Genomic DNA, 22,095 nt, shown 5'->3' with positions numbered 1-22,095 from the left:
TGTAAATCATTCATATCTAATGTATATTCTATGGTAGCTAGGAAGTAAAAAGAGACTGAATTCTATGAAGACAACTGAAGCCTTTCAGTGATATATAGGGCACATTATTTTAACCTCTCTGAAATTAATATATTAGCTAATTTTATAAATTCCCAGAGTTCTACCTGTATATAATACATGGTATTGAGAGCAGAATATAATTGCTGATGATTCTAAATGCATGTTCTAGAAAAAAATGTTTAATGTAAACTTGCTTATCATTTTTTACTAATGCATAAGTAAATTAGACACCACTTTTAAAATCACTAAAAAGTTTGTCTTGACTCAGTTGCAAATCCTATGAAACCCTGCCTTATTTTTAGATAATCAGAAAAGTATAGCTCTCATATATTTCCCAATATGTAGCCAAAACTTGAAAAAGAACTGCACTTAGATCAGTTTATCAATGTTCAAAGTCAGTATGAAACCTCAGTTCTCTATTCGAAGGTTCTGGTACTTTACCATCTCCCTACTAGACATTGTTAGCAAAATGTGTTCTACTTTTCATTATCTGAGACATAGACAAGATGCTAAAATACCCCTGCACTCAGGGCTGACCCCAGTGGACTCTCCTGTGGAACTCCACCTCAGGTTGACAGATACATTGATGACCATTTTCTGAGTGTGACCCTTTAGCTTAGGTTTTTTCAAGCATTTTCATCCACAATCTGTACTAAGTTATGAATTTTATATCTCATCTCTGGACACACACAACTAAAATAAAAGATTATGAAATAATACTTATCCTTATTTCATATTTTCTCTTTATTACTATGGTATCCTATTCTTCTCTATTACTTTTTTTTTAAATGCAGGTCTTGACCCACAAAATTGATTTCAGAATTCACTAATGGGTCATTATCTGTAATTTGAAAATCAGATCCTAGCTCATTGTGTTAGCCTATATAAGTAGTGTTATCTATACTTTCTTTTCCTAGTTTTTGATGGCTCTCAAATAAAGCAGAATCAAAAATTATATTAAAAAAAATTATATTAATGCAAAATAAATTATAGTCGACTCTTACTCTCTCTTACACAGTATCATACCCACCACTGTTTTTTATAAAAAGAGAAGAAAAAATGATAGAACTTATTTTGTGTTAACTCATGATAGTTATTATAAATGTTCTTATCAGTGTTTACCAATTAATTTTGTAGATTTTGTACTGGTATATCTCTACTATAAAAGTTAAACTTTTAGATATAAAATCCCTAGGTGCATTTCTATATACCACCTAAAACTACAGGCTCCACACTGTTATATTGCAGTTTTTTATGTTTTGTCCAGCACTTTAAAAATTCTCAAATATAGGGGTAGTTGCCAGTTAACACTTTCAGACTACTTGAAAATCTGTGATCTAATAATTCTTTATTTTTTTTAACATCTTTATTGGAGTATAATTGCTTTACAATGGTGTGTTAGTTTCTGCTTTATAACAAAGTGAATCAGTTATACATATACATATGTTCCCATATCTCTTCCCTCTTGCATCTCCCTCCCTCCCATCCTCCCTATCCCACCCCTCTAGGTGGTCACAAAGCACAGAGCTGATCTCCCTGTGCTATACAGTTGCTTCCCACTAGCTATCTATTTTACATTTTGTAGTGTATATATGCCCATGCCACTCTCTCACTTTGTCACATCTTATCCTTCCCCCTCCCCATATCCTCGAGTCCATTCTCTAGTAGGTCTATGTCTTTATTCCCATCTTGCCACTAGGTTCTTCATGACCTTTTTTTTTTTTTTTCCTTAGATTCCATATATATGTGTTAGCATATGGTATTTGTTTTTCTCTTTCTGACTTACTTCACTCTGTATGACAGACTCTAGGTCCATCCACCTCAATACAAATAACCCAATTTTGTTTCTTTTTATAGCTGAGTAATATTCCATTGTATATATGAGCCACATCTTCTTTATCCATTCACCTGTCAATGGGCATTAAGGTTGCTTCCATGTCCTGGCTATTGTAAATAGTGCTACAATGAACATTGTGGTACATGAATCTTTTTGAATTATGGTTTTCTCAGGGTATATGCCCAGTAGTGGGTTTGCTGGGTAGTATGGTAGTTCTATTTTTAGTTTTTTAAGAAACCTCCATACTGTTCTCCGTAGTGACTGTATCAATTTACATTCCCACCACAGTGCAAGAAGGTTCCCTTTTCTCCACACCCTCTCCAGAATTTATTTTTTGTAGATTTTTAAATGATGACCATTCTGAATGCTGTAAGATGATACCTCATTGTAGTTTTGATTTGCATTTCTCTAATGATTAGTGATGTTGAGCATCCTTTCACGTGTTTGTTCACAATCTGCATATCTTCTTTGGAGAAACGTCTGTTTAGGACTTCTGCTCATTTTTGGATTGGGTTGTTTTTTTACTATTGAGCTGCATGAGCTGCTTGTATATTTTGGAGATTAACCCTTGGTCAGTTTCTTCATTCGCAAATATTTTCTCCCATTCTGAGGGTTGTCTTTTCACCTTGTTTATGGTTTCCTTTGCTGTGCAAAAGCTTTTAAGTTTCATTAGGTCCCATTTGTTTATTTTTGTTTTTATTTCTATTTCTCTAGGAGGTGGGTCAAAAAGGGTCTTGCTGTGATTCATGTCATAGAGGGTTCTGCCTATGTTTTCCTCTAAGAGTTTTATAGTGTCTGGCCTTACATTTAGATCTTTAATCCATTTTGAGTTTATTTTTGTGTAGCGTGTCAGGGAGTGCTCTAATTTCATTCTTTTACATGTAGCTGTCCAGTTTTCCCAGCACCACTTATTGAAGAGGCTGTCTTTTATCCACTGTATATTCTTGCCTCCTTTATCAAAAATAAGTTGACCATATGTGCGTGGGACTATCTCTGGACTTTCTATCCTGTTCCGTTGATCTATATTTCTGATTTTGTGCCAGTACCATACTGTCTTGATTACTGTAGCTTTGTAGTATAGTCTGAAGTCCAGGAGCCTGACTCCTCCAGCTCCATTTTTCTTTCTCAATATTGCTTTGGCTATTCAGGTTCTTTTGTGTTTCCATACAAATTGTGAAATTTCTTGTTCTAGTTCTGTGAAAAATGCCAGTGGTAGTTTGACAGGGATTACATTGAATCTATAGATTGCTTTGTGTAGTATAATCATTTTCACAATGTTGAGTCTTCCAATCCAAGAACATGATATATCTCTCCATCTGTTTGTATCATCTTTAATTTCTTGCATCAGTGTCTTATAGTTTTCAGCATACAGGTCTTTTGTCTCCTTAGGTAGGTTTATTCCTAAGCATTTTATTCTTTTTGTTGCAATGGTAAATGGGAATGTTTCCTTAATTTCTTTTTCAGATTTTTCATCATTAGTGTATAGGAATGTGAGAGATTACTGTGCATTAGTTTTTTATCCTGCTACTTTACCAAATTCATTGATTAACTCTAGCAGTCTTCTGGTAGCATCTTTAGGATTCTCTATGTGTAGTATCATGTAATCTGCAAACAGTGACAGCTTTACTTCTTCTTTTCCAATTTGGATTTCTTTTTATTTCTTTTTCTCCTCTGATTGCTGTGGCCAAAACTCCCAAAACTATGTTGAATAATAGTGGTGAGAGTGGGCAACCTTGTCTTGTTCCTGATCTTACAGGAAATGGTTTCAGTTTTTCACCTTTGAGAATGATGTTGGCTGTGGGTTTGTCATATATGGCCTTTATTATGTTGAGGTAAGTTCCCTCTATGCCTACTTTCTGGAAGGTTTTTATCATATAGGGGTGTAGAGTTTTGTCAAAAGCTCTTTCTGCATCTATTGAGATGCTCATATGCTTTTTCTCCTTCAATTTGTTCATATGGTTTATCACATTGATTGATTTGTGTATATGGAAGAATCCTTGCATTCCTGGGATAAGCCCCACTTGATCATGGTGTCTGAACCTTTTAATGTGCTGTTGGATTCTGTTTGCTAGTATTTTCTTGAGGATTTTTGCATCTATGCTAATCAGTGATATTGGCCTGAAGTTTTCTTTCTTCGTGACATCTTTGTCTGGTTTTGATATAAGGGTGGTGGTGGCCTTGTGGAATGAGTCTGGGAGTGTTCCTCCCTCTGCTCTATTTGGAAGAGTTTGAGAAGGATAGGTGTTAGCTCTTCTCTGAATGTTTGATAGAATTCGCATGTGAAGCCATCTGGTCATGGGCTTTTGTTTGCTGGAAGATTTTTAATCACAGTCTCAATTTCAGTGCTTGTGATTGGTCTGTTTATATTTTCTATTTCTTCCTGCTTCAGTCTTGGAAGGTTGTGCTTTTCTAAGAATTTGTCCATTTCTTCCATGTTGTCCATTTTTTGGGCATATAGTTGCTTGTAGTAATCTCTCATGAACCTTTGTATTTCTGCAGTGTCAGTTGTTACTTCTCCATTGTCATTTCTAATTCTATTGATTTGAGACTTCTCCCTTTTTTCTTGATGAGTTTGGCTAATGATTTATCAATTTTGTTTATCTTCTCAAAGAACCAGCTTTTAGCTTTATTGATCTTTGCTATTGTTGCCTTCACTTCTTTTTCATTTATTTCTGATCTGATCTTTATTATTTCTTTCCTTCTTCTAACTTTGGTTTTTTTTGATGTTGTTCTTCTTCTTTCACTAATTGCTTTAGGTGTAAGTTTAGGTTGTTTATTTGAGATGTTTCTTGTTTCTTGAGGTAGGATTGTATTGCTATAAACTTCCTTCTTCGAACTGCTTTTGCTGCATCCCATAGGTTTTGGGTTGTCGTGTTTTCATTGTCATTTCTTTCTAGGTATTTTGTGATTTCCTCTTTGATTTCTTCAGCGATCTCTTGGTTATTTAGTAGTGTATTGTTTAGCCTCCATGTGTTTGTATTTGTCACAGATTTTTTTCTGTAATTGATATCTAGTGTCATAGCATTGTGGCCCAAAAAAATACTTGATACATATTCAATTTTCTTAAATTTACCAAGTCTTGATTTGTGACCCAAGATATGATCTATCCAGGAAAATGTTCCATGAGCCCTTGAGAAGAAAGTGCACTCTGTTGTTTTTGGATGGAGTGTCCTATAAATATCAATTAAGTCCATGTTGTTTAATGTATCATTTAAAGCTTGTGTTTCCTTATTTATTTTCATTTTGGATGATCTGACTATTTGTCAAAGTGGGGTGTTAAAATCCCCTACTCTGATTGTGTTACTGTTGATTTCCCCTTTTATGGCTGTTAGCATTTGCCTTATTTATTGAGGTGCTCCTATGTTTGGGTGCCTAAATATTTACAATTGTGATATCTTCTTCTTGGATTGATCCCCTGATCATTATCTAGTGTCCTTCTTTGTCTCTTGTAATAGACTTTGTTTTAAAGTCTATTTTGTCTGATATGAGAATTGCTACTCCAGCTTTCTTTTGATTTCCATTTGCATGGAATATCGTTTTCCATTCCCTCACTTTTAGTCTGTCTGAGTCCCTAGGTCTGAAATGGGACTCTTGTAGACAGCATATATACGGATCTTTTTTTTTTTTTTATCCATTCAACCAGTCTATATCTTTTACTTGGGGCATTTAATCCATTTACATTAAGGTTCTTATTGATATGTGTGTTCCTATTACACTTTTCTTAATTGTTTAGGTTTGTTATTGTAGGTCTTTTCCCTCTTTTGTGCTTCCTGCCTAGAGAAGTTCCTTTAGCATTTGCCTGTAAAGCTGGTTTGGTGGTGCTGAATTCTCTTAGCTTTTGCTTGTCTGTAAAATTTATATTTCTCTGTCAAATCTGAATGAGATCCTTGCTGGGTAGAGTAATCTTTTTTATAGGTTTTTCCCTTTCATCACTTTAAATATGTCCTGTCACTCCCTTCTGGCTTGCAGAGTTCCTGCTGAAAGATCAGCTGTTAACCTTATGGGGATTCCCTTATATGTTATTTGTTGCTTTCTCCTTGCCACTTTTAATATTTTTTCTTTGTATTTAGTTTTTGATAGTTTGGTTAACATGTGTCTTGGTTTGTTTCTCCTTGGATTTATCCTGTATGTGGCTCTCTGTGCTTCCTGTACTTGATTGACTCTTTTGTTTCCCATATTAAGGAAGTTTTCAACTATAATCTCTTCAAATATTTTCTCAGTCCCTTTCTTTTTCTCTTCTGCTTCTGGGACCCCTATAATTTGAATGTTGGTGTGTTTAATGTTGTCCCAGAGGTCTCTAAGACTCTCCTCAATTCTTTTCATTCTTTTTCGTTATCTGCTCTGTAAAAGTTATTTCCACTATTTTATCTTCCAGGTCACTTATCCATTCTTCTGCCTCAGTTATTCTGCTATTGTTTCCTTCTAGAGAATTTTAAATTTCATTTATTGTGTTGTTCATCATTGTTTCCTTTTTAGTTCTTCTAGGTCCTGTTAAACGTTTCTTGTATTTTCTCCCTTCTATTTCCAAGATTTTGGATCATCTTTTCTATCATTACTCTGAATTCTTTTTCAGGTAGACTGCCTCTTTCCTCTTCACTTGTTTGGCCTGGTGGGATTTTACCTTGCTCCTACATCTGCTGTGTGTTTCTTTGTCTTCTCATTATGCTTAACTTACTATGTTTGGGGTCTCCTTTTCGCTGGCTGCAAGTTTGTAGTTCCTGTTGTTTTTGGTGTCTGCCCCCAGTGGCTAAGGTTGGTTCAGGGGGTTGTGTAGGCTTCCTGGTGGAGGGGCCTAGTGCCTGTGTTCTAGTGGATGAGGCTGGATCTTGTCTTTCTGGTGGGAATGTCCACGTCTGGTGGTGTGTGTTGGTGTGTCTGTGACCTTATTATGATTTTAGGCAGCCTCTCTGCTAATGGGTGGCCTCTCTGCTAATGGGTGGGGTTGTGTTCCTGTCTTGATAGTTGTTTGGCATAGGGTGTTTAGCACTGTAGCTTGCTGTTCGTTGAGTGGAGCTGGGTCTTAGCATTGAGATGGAGATCTCTGGGAGAGCTTTCACCATTTGATATTATGTGGAGCCGGTAGGTCTCTGGTGGACCAATGTCCTGAACTCGGCTTTCCCACCTTAGAGGCACAGGCCTGACAACCAGCTGGAGCACCAAGACCCTGTCAGTCACATGGCTCAGATGAAAAGGGAGAAAGAAAGAAAGAAAAAATAGAATAGAATAGAATAGAATAAAACATAAAATATTGTTAAAACAAAAAAAAATTTTAATTATTAAAAAAAATTTATAAAGTAATAAAAGAAAAAAAAATTGATAGACAAAACCCTAGTTCAAATGGTAAAAGCAAAGCTATACAGACAAAATCACACAAAGAGGCATACACATAGACACTCAAAAAAGACGATAAGGAAAAAATATGTATGTCTATATATATAAAGAAAAAGGAAGAGTGCAACCAAAGCAATAAGCAAATCTACCAATGATAATAAATTCTGAGTACTAAACTAAGATAAACATAAAACCAGAAACAAATTAGATGCAGAAAGTAAACCCCAAGTCTACAGTTCCTCCCAAAGTCCACTGCTTCAATTTTGGGATGATTTGTTGTCTATTCTGTTATTCCAGAGATGCAGGGTACATCAAGTTGATTGTGGAGTTTTTATTCCCTGCTCCTGAGGCTGCTGGGAGAAATTTCCTTTTTGCTGCTTTGTTCACACATCTCCTGGGGTTCAGCTTTGGATTTGACCCTGCCTCTGCATGTAGGTCCCCTGAGTGCACCTGTTCTTTGCTCAGACAGGACAGGGTTAAAGTAGCAGCTGATTAGGGAACTCTGGCTCACTCATGCCGGGGGGAGGGAGGGGTACAGAATGCGGGGCAAGTCTGAGGCTGCAGGGGTCAACATAACGTTGCAACAGCCTAAGGCACGCTGTGTGTTCTCCCAGGGAAGTTGTCCCTGGATCATGGGGCCCTGGCCGTGGTGGGCTGCAGAGGCTACTAGGAGGGGAGGTGTGGATAGTGGCCTGTGCTTGAGCACAGGCTTCTTGGTGGCTGCAGCAGCAGCCTTAGGATTTCATGCCAGTCTCTGGTGTCCACGCTGATAGCCACGGCTCACGCCCATCTCTGGAGCTCATTTAGGCAGTGCTCCAAATCCCCTCTTCACACACCCCAAAACAATGGTCTCTTGCCTCTTAGGCAGTTCCAGACTTTTTCTCAGACTCCCTCCCGGCTAGCTGTGGTGCAGTAGCCCCCTTCAGGCACTGTTCACACAGCCAACCCCTGTCATCTCCCTGAGGTCTGACCTCCGAAGCCCGAACCTCAGCTGTCAGCCCTCACCCGCACTGGCAGGTGAGCAGACGAGCCTCTCAGGCTGTTGAGTGCTGGCCGGCACTGATCCTCTGTGTGGGAATCTCTCTGCTTTGCCCTCTGCACCCCTGTCGCTGTGCTCTCCTCTGTGGCTCCAAAGCTTCCCCCCTGCCACCCCCATCTCCACCAGTTAAGGGGCTTCTTAATGTGTGGAAACTTTTCCTCCTTCACAGCTCCCTCGCAGAGGTGCTGGTCCTCTCCCTATTCTTTTGTCTCTGTTTTTTCCTTTTCTTTTGCCCTACCCAAGTACGTGGGGAGTTTCTTGCCTTTTGGGAAGTCTTAGGTCTTCTGCCAGCGTTCAGTAGGTGCTGTGTAGGAGTTGTTCCACATGTAGATGTATTTCTGATGTATTTGTGGAGGGGAAGGTGATCTCCACGTCTTACTCCTCCACCATCTTGAAGGTCTCTGAGATAATAGTTTTAAAGGATTATTCTATGCTACTGATGGTGACAAGACTAAAATGGATTGAATAGTTCTTATATAAAGTACATTGTATTTTCAAATTAGTGTATCTAGCAGGAGTGAGAACCACACAATACACTTATGATTTTTTCTACACCATTAATTTTCCTCAAAGTTAAGACATAAAGCATTAATACAAGCACAAATTTATTATAAAGTAAAATGCAAAATTTCTATGAATTTTTAAGATAAAACAACAAACTTCAAAGAAATTCCAAGTTTACTGTATCTACTTCAGGCTCTATCTGTAACTCTCTTGATGGTTGAATATATCTCCCCTTCTCTTAGGTATATTTTATGGTGAATCAAAAGAAAACCAAAATATAAGTGGATAAAATTAATCAATCAAAAGACATAAAGTAGGTGAATAGATTAAAAAAGAAAAAAAAAGACCCAATTGTATGCTATGAGAGGTTCAACTTCAAATTAAGAACATACATAGGATGAAAATGAAGGAATGGATAGAAAGATACTCCATGCAAATGGTAACCAAAAGAGAGCAGGCAAGGGCAGCTATACCTAGAAAAAACAAACTTTAAGTCAAAAATATCCAAACAGACAAAGGTCATTACATAATAAAAGCATCAATTTATGTGATATATATCATTTTATATAATTATATATATATATATTTTTAGCTTGCCATTTGCAACAACATTGATGAACCTGAAGGATGTTATGCTAGGTGAAATAAGCCAGACACAGAAAGAAAAAAAAAAAACTACATCGTCTCACTTATATGTAGAATTTTTAATGCTGAATACATAGAAGCAGAGTGTTAGAACAGTGGTTAACAGAGTTGGAGAGGTAAAGGAAATGGGGAGATATTAGTCACAGGGTACAAAGTTGCATTACATAGGATGAATATGTCTAGAGATCTCATATATTGTATGATGACTATAGTAAATACTGCAGTGAATGCTGGAAGTTTGCTAAAAGGGTAAATTTCAAGTGCACTGATCACACCCCAAAAAATATGGTAACTATGTGACATCATGATATGTTATCATGCTTGACTGTAGTAATTATTTCACTGTGTATATGTATATCAAATCATCATGTTGTACACCTTAAGTACAATTTTTATTAAAAAGAACAAAAATTTTAAAGGGTCAATACAACAGGATGACATAATAATTATAAATATGTATAGACCAAACATCAAAGAATCTAAGCATATTTTTTAAATTGACATATCTGAAGGGAGATATAGACATCAATACAATAGTATTAGAAGGCTTCACTACCCACTTTCAATAATGAATAGATCACCCAGGCTGAAAATAAATAAGGAAACAGCAAATTTGAGTAATGCTCTAGACCAAATGGAACCTAACTGACATATACAGAACATTCCATTCAACAGCAACAGAATACATATTCTTTTCAAGCATACATGGAACATTCTCTAGGATAGATCACCTGCTGAGTCACAAAACAAGTCTCATTAAATGTAAGAAGATTGACATCATTCTAAGTATCTTTTCTGAACACAATGGAAAAAAAAAAACAGAAATCAATAACAAAAACAAATCACAAAACTCACAAATAAATGGAAATTAACACACTCTTGAATGATCATTGGGTCAAAGAAATCAAAAAGGAAATTAGAAAATATCTTGAGAAAAATGAAGACACAATATACCCAAAGTTATGGGATACTGTAAAATACTGTACTATTTTTTTGGGTGTGATCAGTACTAAGAGGGAAATTTATAATGATAAGACAACATTTTTAAAAAGAAGAAAAATCTCAAACGACCTAGGTTTATACCTCAAGGAACTAGGAAAAGAACAACAAGCTCAGCACAAGTTAATGGAAGGAAGGAAATAATAATTAAAATTAAATAAAAATTAGAGCAGAATTAAATGGACTAGCGACTAGGAAAACAATAGAAAGAAACTGGCTAAACTAAGAGTTGATTTTTTTTAAAGATAAATAAAATCTACAAACCTTTAGCTAGACTAAGCAGAAAAATGACTCAAGTAAATAAAATCAGAAATGAAAGAGCAGACATTACAACTGAAGTCACAGAAATAAAAAAATATTATAAGGGACTATTATAAACAATTGGACTCCAACAAATTGGACAACTTAGAATAAATGAATAAACTCCTAGAAAGTTACAACCTACCAAGAATGAATCAAGAAGAAATAGAAAGCCTGCACAGAACAATAACAAATAAGGTGATTGAATCATACACACACACACACAGACACACACACAGAGAAAGGGACACAGGGAAATGGGGCTAATGGATATGTTTATTACCTTGATTGTTTTGATGGTAAAATGAGTATATACATATGTTGAAACACAGCAAATTGCTTATATTAATTATGTGCAGTTTTTTATATACCAATTATACCTCAATAAAGCTGCGGGAAAAAGACATAGTAATAACAACTGAGACTTTCTCCAGAGGTAACAAGAAGTGTTGAAAGAGAAATAAAAAGTAAATGCCGGGCTTACCTGGTGGTGCAGTGGTTGAGAATCCACCTACCAATGCAGGGGACACAGGTTCGAGCCCTGGTCTGGGAAGATCCCACATGCCACAGAGCAACTGGACCCGTGAGCCACAACTACTGAGCCTGCGCATCTGGAGCCTGTGCCCCGCAACAAGAGAGGCCACGATAGTGAGAGGCCCATGCACCGCGATGAAGAGTGGCCCCCGCTCGCCGCAACTAGAGAAAGCCCTGGCACAGAAACGAAGACCCAACACAACCAAAAATAAATTAATTAATTAATTAATTAAAAAAAAAAAAAGAAACCGTACCAATGACTGAGCCGCACCCCACAGCAATTAAATCTGAATGTCTACAGATAGGACCCAGTCCAGACACTATATTTAAAAAAAAAAAAAAAAAGTAAATGCCCCCAGATGGAAGACTCACTTCTCTCCCCCCTCGCACAGTGGAACAGTGCCTTGCCCCAGAGGCCATCCAAGAGGCTGAAGCCTTACTTGCATCAAAGTGGGCTTCTGGAGCTGAACCTGGGACCCCAATCTGACTCTGCCAAGATGGTGGAGAAGTAGGAGGACATGGAGTTCATCTCTCCTCACAAATGCATCAAGAATACATCTAAAAATGGAACAGTTCTCACAGAGCACCACATGAACACTAGCAGTGGACCTCAGACACCTAAAAGGACAAGAAAGATCCCCATGTAACTGGGTAGGACAAAAGAAGAGAAAAGTAAGAGGAGAGGAAGTGGAAAGGGACCTGCGCCCCTGGGCAGGGAGCTGAAGGAGAGGAGAGGTTCCTGCATCCAGGGAAGCCCCCTCACTGGTGGGAAGATCAGTTGGGACAGAAGGGAAGCTTTGGGGGCTATCGGAGGAAAGTGCAGCAACCAGTCTGTGACAAGCAGGACACAGTGAGACCTACACAGATAGTCTGTGCCACAGCCCTGCATGCCCCAGCCTGAGACGTGCATCCACCAGTGCAGAATGGGGCTGGGTACTGGAACTTGGGATTTGGAGAGCAAACCTGGGGAGAAGAGTGCTGTTGGCTGCAAGGAGACAGCCTGAGGGGATGGGAGTGAGGAAATCCACAACTGGGAATGCTTGTAGAGGAAACCCAGACCATATAAATGAAGTGCCATTGTTGAGTGACACAAAAGGGGTGGGGCTACCATTGCAGCCTCTCTCCCCACATGCTGGCCCCTGCCTCCCCAGGGACTAGGAAGGGCTCCTGCCAGGGTTGACTCTCTTGCACCGTTGGCCACCGGCTCTCCAGCATACCCTGTCCCCACCAGGGCCAGCTCTCTCATACCCGAGGCCACCAGCTAGCTCTCTCACTCCCATGCTGCCAGCTCCCCTGCATGACCCATTCCCACATGGGCTCCCACAACCCCATCTGCTGCCTTCTCCTCTGCACCCCCTCCTCACCAGGTGGACTCATGTGCTCCGGGCAGCCTCAGGAGCAGACGCCTGTGGGTGGCCCACACAAATAGGTGGGACTGAAAACACAGCTAAGCCCCAGGGGCCATGCAACTATGGAAGAAAAGCTGCACTCTCTCCTCGCAGCTGTGCAAACTGTGAATTGACACCCCTGCAACTGGCTTTGTAAACTCAGTGCCTACAGAACATCTGAATGGACAACAAGGCTCCCACAGAAAAGACGGTTCTAGCTTCAGCAGCTGTAGGCTTTGTGGGAACATACATGCCAGGGTTGTGCCAAGCTAGAGTCTGAGCTGACCACAGGGGGTCCAGACTCATGATTACTGCAGTCTGGGGACCTGACTTCAGTGGACCTATGCTGGTGGCCTGGTGAAAACATCTGAAAGACACCAGGGCCAATAGCAGGCATACCCACAGTTAAGGCCGAGAGCAGTGCCAACAACAGTGTAATCTGAAAACTTGCACAATGGGTGAAAAGTGACACGACAGAGCACACCCACAGGTGAATAACTCCAGAGGAGGAATACTCATTGGCTTTCCTCCCAGTGGGAGTGATCCAATCCTGCCTAGCTCACACTGCAGATCAGAAACACAGCTAAGAAACAGATCTTGGGGCCTCTACTCCAACAACTATGGAGCAAACCCCACCTCTAACAGGGCAGTGACAACCACAGAGCAAAGGGGAGGCCCCACTTAATATCCAGTGCAGGCTCTGGTCACCACAACATCAGTCACATCTCCTATCAAGAGGATAATGGCCAGCATACACTGAGGGAAAAGGTGGCAGTCGTCTATACTAAAAACAATGCTTGCACCAAAAAATATTAAACCCACACAGGCTACACAGGGATGTTCCCACATAAAAATAACCCTCCCAAGACAGTCTGAGGGTCTTGAATCGAGAGGAAGAACCCCCAGAGCATTCAGCCTTGAAGGCCAGTGGGGCTTGAGTGCAAGAGCTCTACAGGGATGGGGGAAACAGAGACTCCAATCTTGAGGGTGTACAAAGGTCTCACGTGCACTGGGACCCAGCACAAAGTACCTCCATAGGAACCTGGGCTACACCTACTTAGGGGTCTTGGAGGGTATCCCGGGGTGCAAAGTATTGACTATAGCTCACTATGAGGGCAAGGACACTGGTAGCAGAAGCCCCAGGGAATATTGATCAGAGTGAGCTCTCCCGGAGGCCAACATTTCAGCACCAAGACACAACCCCTCCCAACAACCTGCAAGCTCCAACGCTGGAAAGCCTCAGGCCAAACAACCAACAAGATAGGAAACCAGCCTCATCCAACAGAAGACAGGCTACCTAAAGTTGTACTGATCTCACAGCCACCTCAAAACACACCCTTTGACATGGCCCCAGCTCCACCCACCAGAGGGCAGGCACCAGCCCATCCCACCAAGAAGCCTGCAAAAGACCCTGGACCAACCTCACCCACCAGGGGGCAGACACCAGAAGCAAGAGGAACTATTATCCTGCAGCCTGTGGAAAGGAGACCACAAACACAGTAAGTTATATGAAATGAGATGACAGAGAAATTGGTGCAAATGAAAGAAAAAGATAGAAACCCACAAGAACAACTAAATGAAGAGGAGATAGGCAATCTACCTGAAAAAGAATTAATAGTAATGATAGTAAAGATGATCCAAGATCTCAGAAAAAGAATGGAGGCACAGATCGAGATAATGCAAGAAATGTTTAAGAAGCAGTGCGATTTAAAGGACAAAAAGAGATGAACAATACAATAACTGAAATACACTAGAAGGAATCAATATAAGAATAAATGTAGGAGAACAACGAATAAGTGAGCTGGAAGACAGAGTGATGGAAATCACTGCCACAGAACAGAATAAAGAAAAAAGAACGTATAAACAACAAGGTCCTAATGTATAGCACAGGCAACTATATTCAATATCCTGTGATAAACCATAATGGAAAAGAATATAAAAAAGGAATGTATATATGTGTATAACTGAGTCACTTTGCTATACAGCAGAGATTGGCACAAATTGTAAATCAAATATACTTCAATCTAAAAAAAAAATTTTTAAAGAAACAAAGAATGAAATGAGGACAGTCTCAGACACTTCTGGGACAATATTAAACATGCCAACATTCACATTATAGGGGTTCCAGATGGAGAAAAGAAAGAGAAAGGGCCTGAGAAAATATTTGAAGATATTATGGCCGAAAAATTCCCTAACATGAGAAACACTCACTCAAGTCCGGGAAGCATAGAGAGTCCCATAGAGGATGAACCCAAGGAAGAACATGCTGAGACACATATTAATCAAACTAACAAAAATTAAAGACAAAGAAAAAATATTAAAAACAACAAGGGAAAATCAACAAATAACATACAAGGGAATCCCCATGAGGTTATCAACAGATTTTTCAGCAGAAATTCTGCAGGCCAGAAAGGAGTGGCACAATATACTTCAAGTGATGAAAAGGAAAAACCTACAACCAAGAATGCTCTACACAAAAAGTCTCTCATTTAGATTTGATGGAAAAATCAAAAGCTTTACAGACAAGCAAAAGCTAAGAGAATTCAGAACCACCAAACCAGCCTTACAACAAATGCTAAATGAACTTCTCTAGGTGGGAAAGACACCAGCATCTTAAAACAACCTTGTACCTATACAGATTGCTATATCCAGACTTCATGAGAACAGTAAACCAAAAAACTACAAGAGATACACACACAAAAAAGAAAAAACATCCCAAACACAACACTAAAGATGGTCATAAAACCACAAGAGAAGAGAACAAAAGAGGAAGGGAAGAAAAAAGACCTACAAAAACAAATCCGAAACAAGTAAGAAAATGGCAATAGGAACATACATATCAATAAATACCTTACATGTAAATGGATTAAATGCTCTAACCAAAAGACATAGGTTGGATGAATAGATATACAAACAAGACCCATGTTATGCTGTCTACAAGAGACCCACTTCAGACCTAGGGACACATAAAGACTGAAAGTGAGAGGATGGAAAAATATTTTCCATGAAAATGGAAATCAAAGCTGGAGTAAAAAAACTCATATCAGACAAAATAGACTTTAAAATACTGTTAAAAGAGACAAGGAAGGACACTACATAATGATCAAGGGATCAATCCAAGAGGAAGATATAGCAATTGTAAATATATACGCACCCAACATAGGAGCACCTCAATATATAGGGCAAATGCTAACATCCATAAACAGGGAAATCAACAGTAACACAATAATAGTGGGGGACTTTAACACCCCACTTACACCAATTGACAGATTATCCACACAGAAAATTAATAAGGAAACCTAAGCCTTAAATGACACATTAGACCAGATAGACTTAATTGATATCTATATGACATTCCATCCAAAAGCAGCAGAATATACTTTCTTCTCAAGTGCACATGGAACATTCTCCAAGAAAAATCACATCTTGGGCCACAAATCAAGCCTTGGCATATTTAAAAAATCGGAATCATAAAACATTTTTCTGACCACAATGCTATGAGAGTAGAAATCAACTACAGGGAAAAAAGGTAAAAAAACACAAACACATGGAGGCTAAACAATATGTTACTAAACAACCAATGGATCACTGAAAAAATCAAAGAGGAAATCATAAAATACCTAGGGAAAATTGACGATGAAAACATGACGATACAAAATGTATGGGACGTGACAAAAGCAGTTCTTGGAAGTTTATAGCAATACAATCTTACCTCAGGAAACAAGAAAAATCTCAAATTAACAACCTATCCTTACACATAAAGCAACTAGAGAAACAGGAATGAACAAAACCTAAAGTTAGTAGAAGAAAAGAAATTATGAAGAACAGAAATAAGTAGAGATGGAGAAAACAATAGCAAAGATAAATGAAACTAAAAGCTGGTTCTTTGAGAAGATAAACAAAATTGATAAAACTTTAGCCATACACATCAAGAAAAAGGGAAAGGACTCAAATCAATAAAATTAGAAATGAAAAAGGAGAAGTTGCAATGGACACCACAGAAATACAAAGGATCGTAAGAAACTGCTACAAGCAACTCTATGCCAATAAAATGGACAACCTAGGAGAAATGGACGAATTCTTAGAAAGGTACAACCTTCTAAGACTGAACCTGGAAGAAATAGAAAATATAAACACACCAATCACAAATATTGAAATTGAAATTGTGCTTTAAAAACTTCCAACAAACAAAAGTCTAGGACCAGATGGCTTCACAGGCGAATTCTGTCACACATGTAGAAAAGAGTTAACACCTATCCTTCTGAAACTATTCTAAAAAAATGCAGAGGAAGGAACACTCACAAGCTCATTATACACGGCCACCATCAACCTGATACAAAACCAAAGGTATCACAAAAAAGAAAATTACAGGCCCAAATATCACTGATGAACATAGACACAAAAATCCTCAACAAAATACTAGCAAACCAAATCGAACAACACAGTAAAAGAGTCATGCACTATGATCAGGTGGGATTTATCCAGAGATGCAAAGATTCTGCAATAAACACAAATAATGTGATACACCACATTAACAAACTGAAGAATAAAATTCATATGATCATCTCAGTAGATGCAGAAAAAGCTTTCAACAAAATTTAACTCCCATTTATGATGAAAACACTCCAGAAAGTGGGCATAGAGGGAACCTAACTCAAGATAATTTAGTCCATATATGACAAACCCACAGCAAACATTATTCTCAATGGTAAAAAACTGAAAGCATTTCGTCTAAGATAAGGAACAAGATAAGGATGTCCATCTTGCCACTTTTATTCAACTTAGTTTAGGAGGTCCTAGCCAAGGCAACCAGAGAAGAAAAAGAAATAAAAGAAATCCAAATTGGAGAAGAAGAAGTAAAACCGTCACTGTTTGCAGCTGACATGATACTATACATAGAAAATCCTAAAGATGCTACCAGAACACTACTAGAGCTTATCAATGAGTTTGGTAAAGTTACAGGATACAAAATTAATACATAGAAATCTCTTGCATTCCTATACACTAACAATGAATGATTAGAAAGAGAAATTAAGGAAACACTCCCATTTATCATTGCATCAAAAAGAATAAAACACTTGGGAATAAACCTACCTAAGGAGGCAAAAGACCTGTACTCAGAAAACTATAAGATACTGATGAAAGAAATCAAAGATCACACAAACAGATGGAGAGATATACCATGTTCTTGGATGGGAAGAATCAATATTGTCAACAAGACTATACTATCCAAGGCAGTCTACAGATTCATTGCAATCCCTACCAAATTACCAATAGCATTTTTCACAGAAATAGAACCAAAAATTTTACAATTTGTATGGAAACACAAAAGACCCCAAATAGCCAAAGCAATCTTGAGAAAGAAAACTGGAGCTGGAAGAATCAGGCTCCCTGACTTCAGACTATACTACAAAGCTACAGTAATCAAAACAGTGTGGTTCTGCCACAAAACAGAAATATAGATCAATGGAACAGGATAGAAAGTCCAGAGATAAACCCACGTACCTATGGTCACCTAATCTGTGACAAAGGAGGCAAGAATATACAATGGAGAAAGACAGTCTCTTCAGTAAGTGGTGCTGGGAAAACTGGACAGCTACATGTAAACCAATGAAATTAGAATATTCTCAAACACTATACAGAAAAAGAAACTCAAGATGGGTTAAAGACCTGAATGTAAGACCAGATACTATAATTCTTAGAGGAAAACATAGGTAGAACACACTTTGAAATAAATCGCAGCAAGATCTTTTTTGACCCACCTCCTAGAGTAATGAAAAGAAAAACAAAAATAAACAAATGGGACCTAATTAAACTTAAAAGCTTTTGCACAGCAAAGGAATCCATAACCAAAATGAAAAGACAACCCACAGATAGGGAGAAAATATCTTATGGAAAAACCCAAATGAACTTTTTGGCCAGCACAACATTTGCAGATGAAGCGACCAACCAGGGATTAATCTCCAAAATATATAAACAGCTCATACACCTCAATATCAAAAAGACAAACAACCCAATCAAAAAATGGGCACAAGATCTAAAAAGACATTTCTGTAAAGAAGACATACAGATGACCAAAAAGCACAGGTAAAGATGCTCAACATCACTAATTATTAGAGAAATGCAAATCAGACTGCAATGAGGTATCACCTGACACCATTCAGAATGGCCGTCATCGAAAAAATCTACAAACAATAAATGCTGGAGAAGGTGTGGAGAAAAGGGAACCCTCCTACATTGTTGATGAGAATGTAAATTGGTACAGCCACTATGGAGAACACTATAGAGATTCCTTAAAAAACAAAAAATAGAGTTACCATATGATTTGGCAATCCCACTCCTGGGCATATATCCCAAGAAAACCATAATTCAAAAAGATACATGCAACCCAATGTATATTGCAGCGCTATTTACAATAACCAGGACGTGGAAGCAACCTCAATGTCCATTGATGGAAGAATGGAGAAAGAAGATGTGGCACATATATACAATGGGATATTACTCAGCCATAAAAAAGAATGAAATAATGCCATTGGCAGCAACATGGATGGACCTAGAGATTGTCATTCTGAGTGAAGTAAGTCAGGCAGAGAAAGACAAATATCATATGATATTTCTTATATGTTGCATCTACAAAAACATAGTACAAATGGACTTATTTACAAAACAGAAATACAGTCACAGATGTAGAAAATAAACTTATGGTTACCAAGGGGGAAAGGTGAGGGAGAGATAAAATTGTGAGATTGGGATTGACACATACACACTACTATATATGAAATATATAACTAATAAGAAGCTACTGCAGGGACTTCCCTGGTGGCACAGTGGTTAATAATCCACCTGTCAGTGCAGGGGACACAGGTTCGATCCCTGGTCCGGGAAGATCCCACATGCCGTGGAGCAGCTAAGCCCATGTGCCACAACTACTGAGCATGCACTCTAGAGCCCGCGAGCCACAACTACTGAGCCTGAGTGCCACAACTACTGAAGCCTGCACACCTAGAGCCCGTGCTGTGCAACAAGAGAAGCCACCCAATGAGAAGCCCGTGCACCGCAATGAAGAGTAGCCCCCGCTCGGCGCAACTAGAGAAAAGCCCAAGCGCAGCAACAGAGACCCAAGGCAGCCAAAAATAAAAATTAATTAATTAAAAAAAATAATAAAAAGAACCTACTGTATAGCACAGGGAACTCGACACAATACTGTGTAATGGCCTACATGGGAAAAGAATCTAAAAAAGAATGGATATATGTATATGTATAATTGATTCACTTTGCTGTACAGCAGAAACTAACAAAGCATTGTAAATCAACTCTACTCCAATAAAAATTAATTTAAAAAAAGTAAACACCTCCCCCCGAAAAAGGATCAGTTAAGCCACTTGAAGTGATATTCATAAGATTGCATAACACTCAATTTTCCATCTTCTCACCATTTTCAACACATCATTTGGTATGGAAAACATAAAAGCCATAGAGTTGTACTCATAGAAGTTTTTCTCACTATTTATAACCTCCTGTTAATCACATGAAATATAATCCTTACGTTTTTGAAGCATAGTCAGTAAAAAATGCTTTTTAAAAATAATGGGTATTTAAAAATTAAAAAATGAATTCCTGAGGGAGATTATCCTACTTCTTTTCTTAAGAAAAAAATTTAAGCATAAAATAGGAGAGTAGGTTCATACCTGTTTTGGATTTTTTCATTGCTGTGTTACCATCAAATTAATACAAATTCCTTAGTGTCGAAGATCAATTGTTCAACATGGTGAGAGCATTTTTGACTATATGTTGTAGAACAAGTTCAATGCTATTTTTAGCTGGCTCCTCAGTGTATGAACATATCACTTGCTGTATTCTCTTCATCAATCTATAAAATTACCAGTCATTTTATTAACATCATGAACAATTATTAGTTTCTCTTGTCTATGGCAAAGTTGTAAATATTTTCTTGTTCATATAGTTATAAATTCTGCTTTACAAGATATAAGTTTTTCCCTGTCATATTATGCTATTGGTTTTTCTCCAAACTATTCTAAATTTATTATTTAGACTCCATCAGGTAGTGAAAGATTTTCATTGGTAATCAATAGAAGTTTCTTGAAACCAATTTTTCTGTGATTTACTTGATGATTTTTTACGAAAGTAGACCAAAGTCTTCTTGTTAACTATTTATCTCCTACAAGCACCACAGTGCTTGCTCGTTACTAGATATGACCGGCATACTAGTTATGTACTAAAAATCATAAAAGTCATTCTATTGAGAATATACTCTAGATACCCATAATGGTAGAACACAACGGGAAAAAAAAAAGATAAAATATTGTCATAAAATTCTCCTCTAAATGGCTGAGTATTATTTGGTGAGAATTCTGCACTGGAATACAAAAAACAAGTACTAGAATATGTTCTTATTACATACCTAATTTTTGTCTTTGTTTGCTATAATTCTCCTTCCCATCTTTCACCAATTTAACACGTATTAAGAATTGGAACTATAGCTATGTCAAAAAGTGTTTCTTCTGTTGCATTTTTTTATTAAGGTGAAATTCACATGACATAAAACCAACCATTTTAAAGTTTACAGTTCAATGACATTCAGATATTCACAATGTTGGGCAATCATCACTGCTATCTAGTTCCAAAACAAAAATCATAATCACTTATATAATTTACCATATATAAAATCTACCAGTTATATAACTGTATAAATATTTACTACCATATGTGAAATTTCTTTATTAACAATACAAAGTTGCATTATCTTGATTTTACAGATAAGAAAATAAAGTTCAGATAGCTTATGTAATGTTATACTGAAGATATACACATAATATGTTGCTTAGCCAGGATGTCTATTTCCAAAAGCTGTAGCCATTCCTGTGTGTTAACATACCATCCAGCTCACCTTTTATTAGTGAATGAATTTCTAAGGCAGCCAGGCATTTCTTTGTGCCAGCATGCAGTAATGTTGCTGTTATTCTAGTGTGCTATTTCAGAAAAAAATGCATATTTGAGAGTTTTCATATATAGGCTCCTAAGATATGTTTAAATATTTTCTTGAGATTAAAATGTTTGTTGGCTCTTCCAAATTATATTTAGCAACTATCATGTCGAGAGGAAATGTTTTATTTTGTGGTATTCTTTACCTTTTCTTTGCCTTTCAGATATGCTTCTTCTGTAAAGGATGGCTCCCAGTATTTTGTGCTACTGATTGTGACAGACGGTGTTATCTCAGATATGGCTCAAACTAAGGAGTCCATAGTTAATGTAAGTAAGAGTCATTCAGTCTTGGGCTGGCTAACTGAATGCCTGGTGCTACTTAGGTTGACTAACTAGAGTCTACTTAGTTGACTTAAGAGTGAAACAAAATGCCCATGCCTTTGCAGCCAATTGCATTATCCAGAAAACTCACACACATTAGTAGCATTCATCCATAAGGACCAAACTAAGAGGTG

General features: G+C 37.8%; 1 protein-coding gene across 2 annotated transcripts in view; it reads left to right on the top strand.

Annotated features, from left to right (window-relative positions):
* CPNE8 (copine 8) overlaps nucleotides 1–22,095 on the top strand; it is a 306,320-nt gene that overhangs the window by 270,367 nt on the left and 13,858 nt on the right. For both annotated transcript variants that reach the window (XM_059934544.1, XM_059934545.1), the window contains one exon: nucleotides 21,805–21,907. In XM_059934544.1, the coding sequence (XP_059790527.1) occupies nucleotides 21,805–21,907 (103 nt within the window). The remainder of the gene's footprint in view (nucleotides 1–21,804; nucleotides 21,908–22,095) is intronic.

The sequence above is a fragment of the Balaenoptera ricei genome, chromosome 10 (assembly GCF_028023285.1).
Source record: "Balaenoptera ricei isolate mBalRic1 chromosome 10, mBalRic1.hap2, whole genome shotgun sequence".
Lineage (NCBI taxonomy): Eukaryota > Metazoa > Chordata > Mammalia > Artiodactyla > Balaenopteridae > Balaenoptera > Balaenoptera ricei.
Note: the sequence above shows the minus strand (reverse complement) of the source record. Positions and strands in the feature narration are given on the sequence as shown.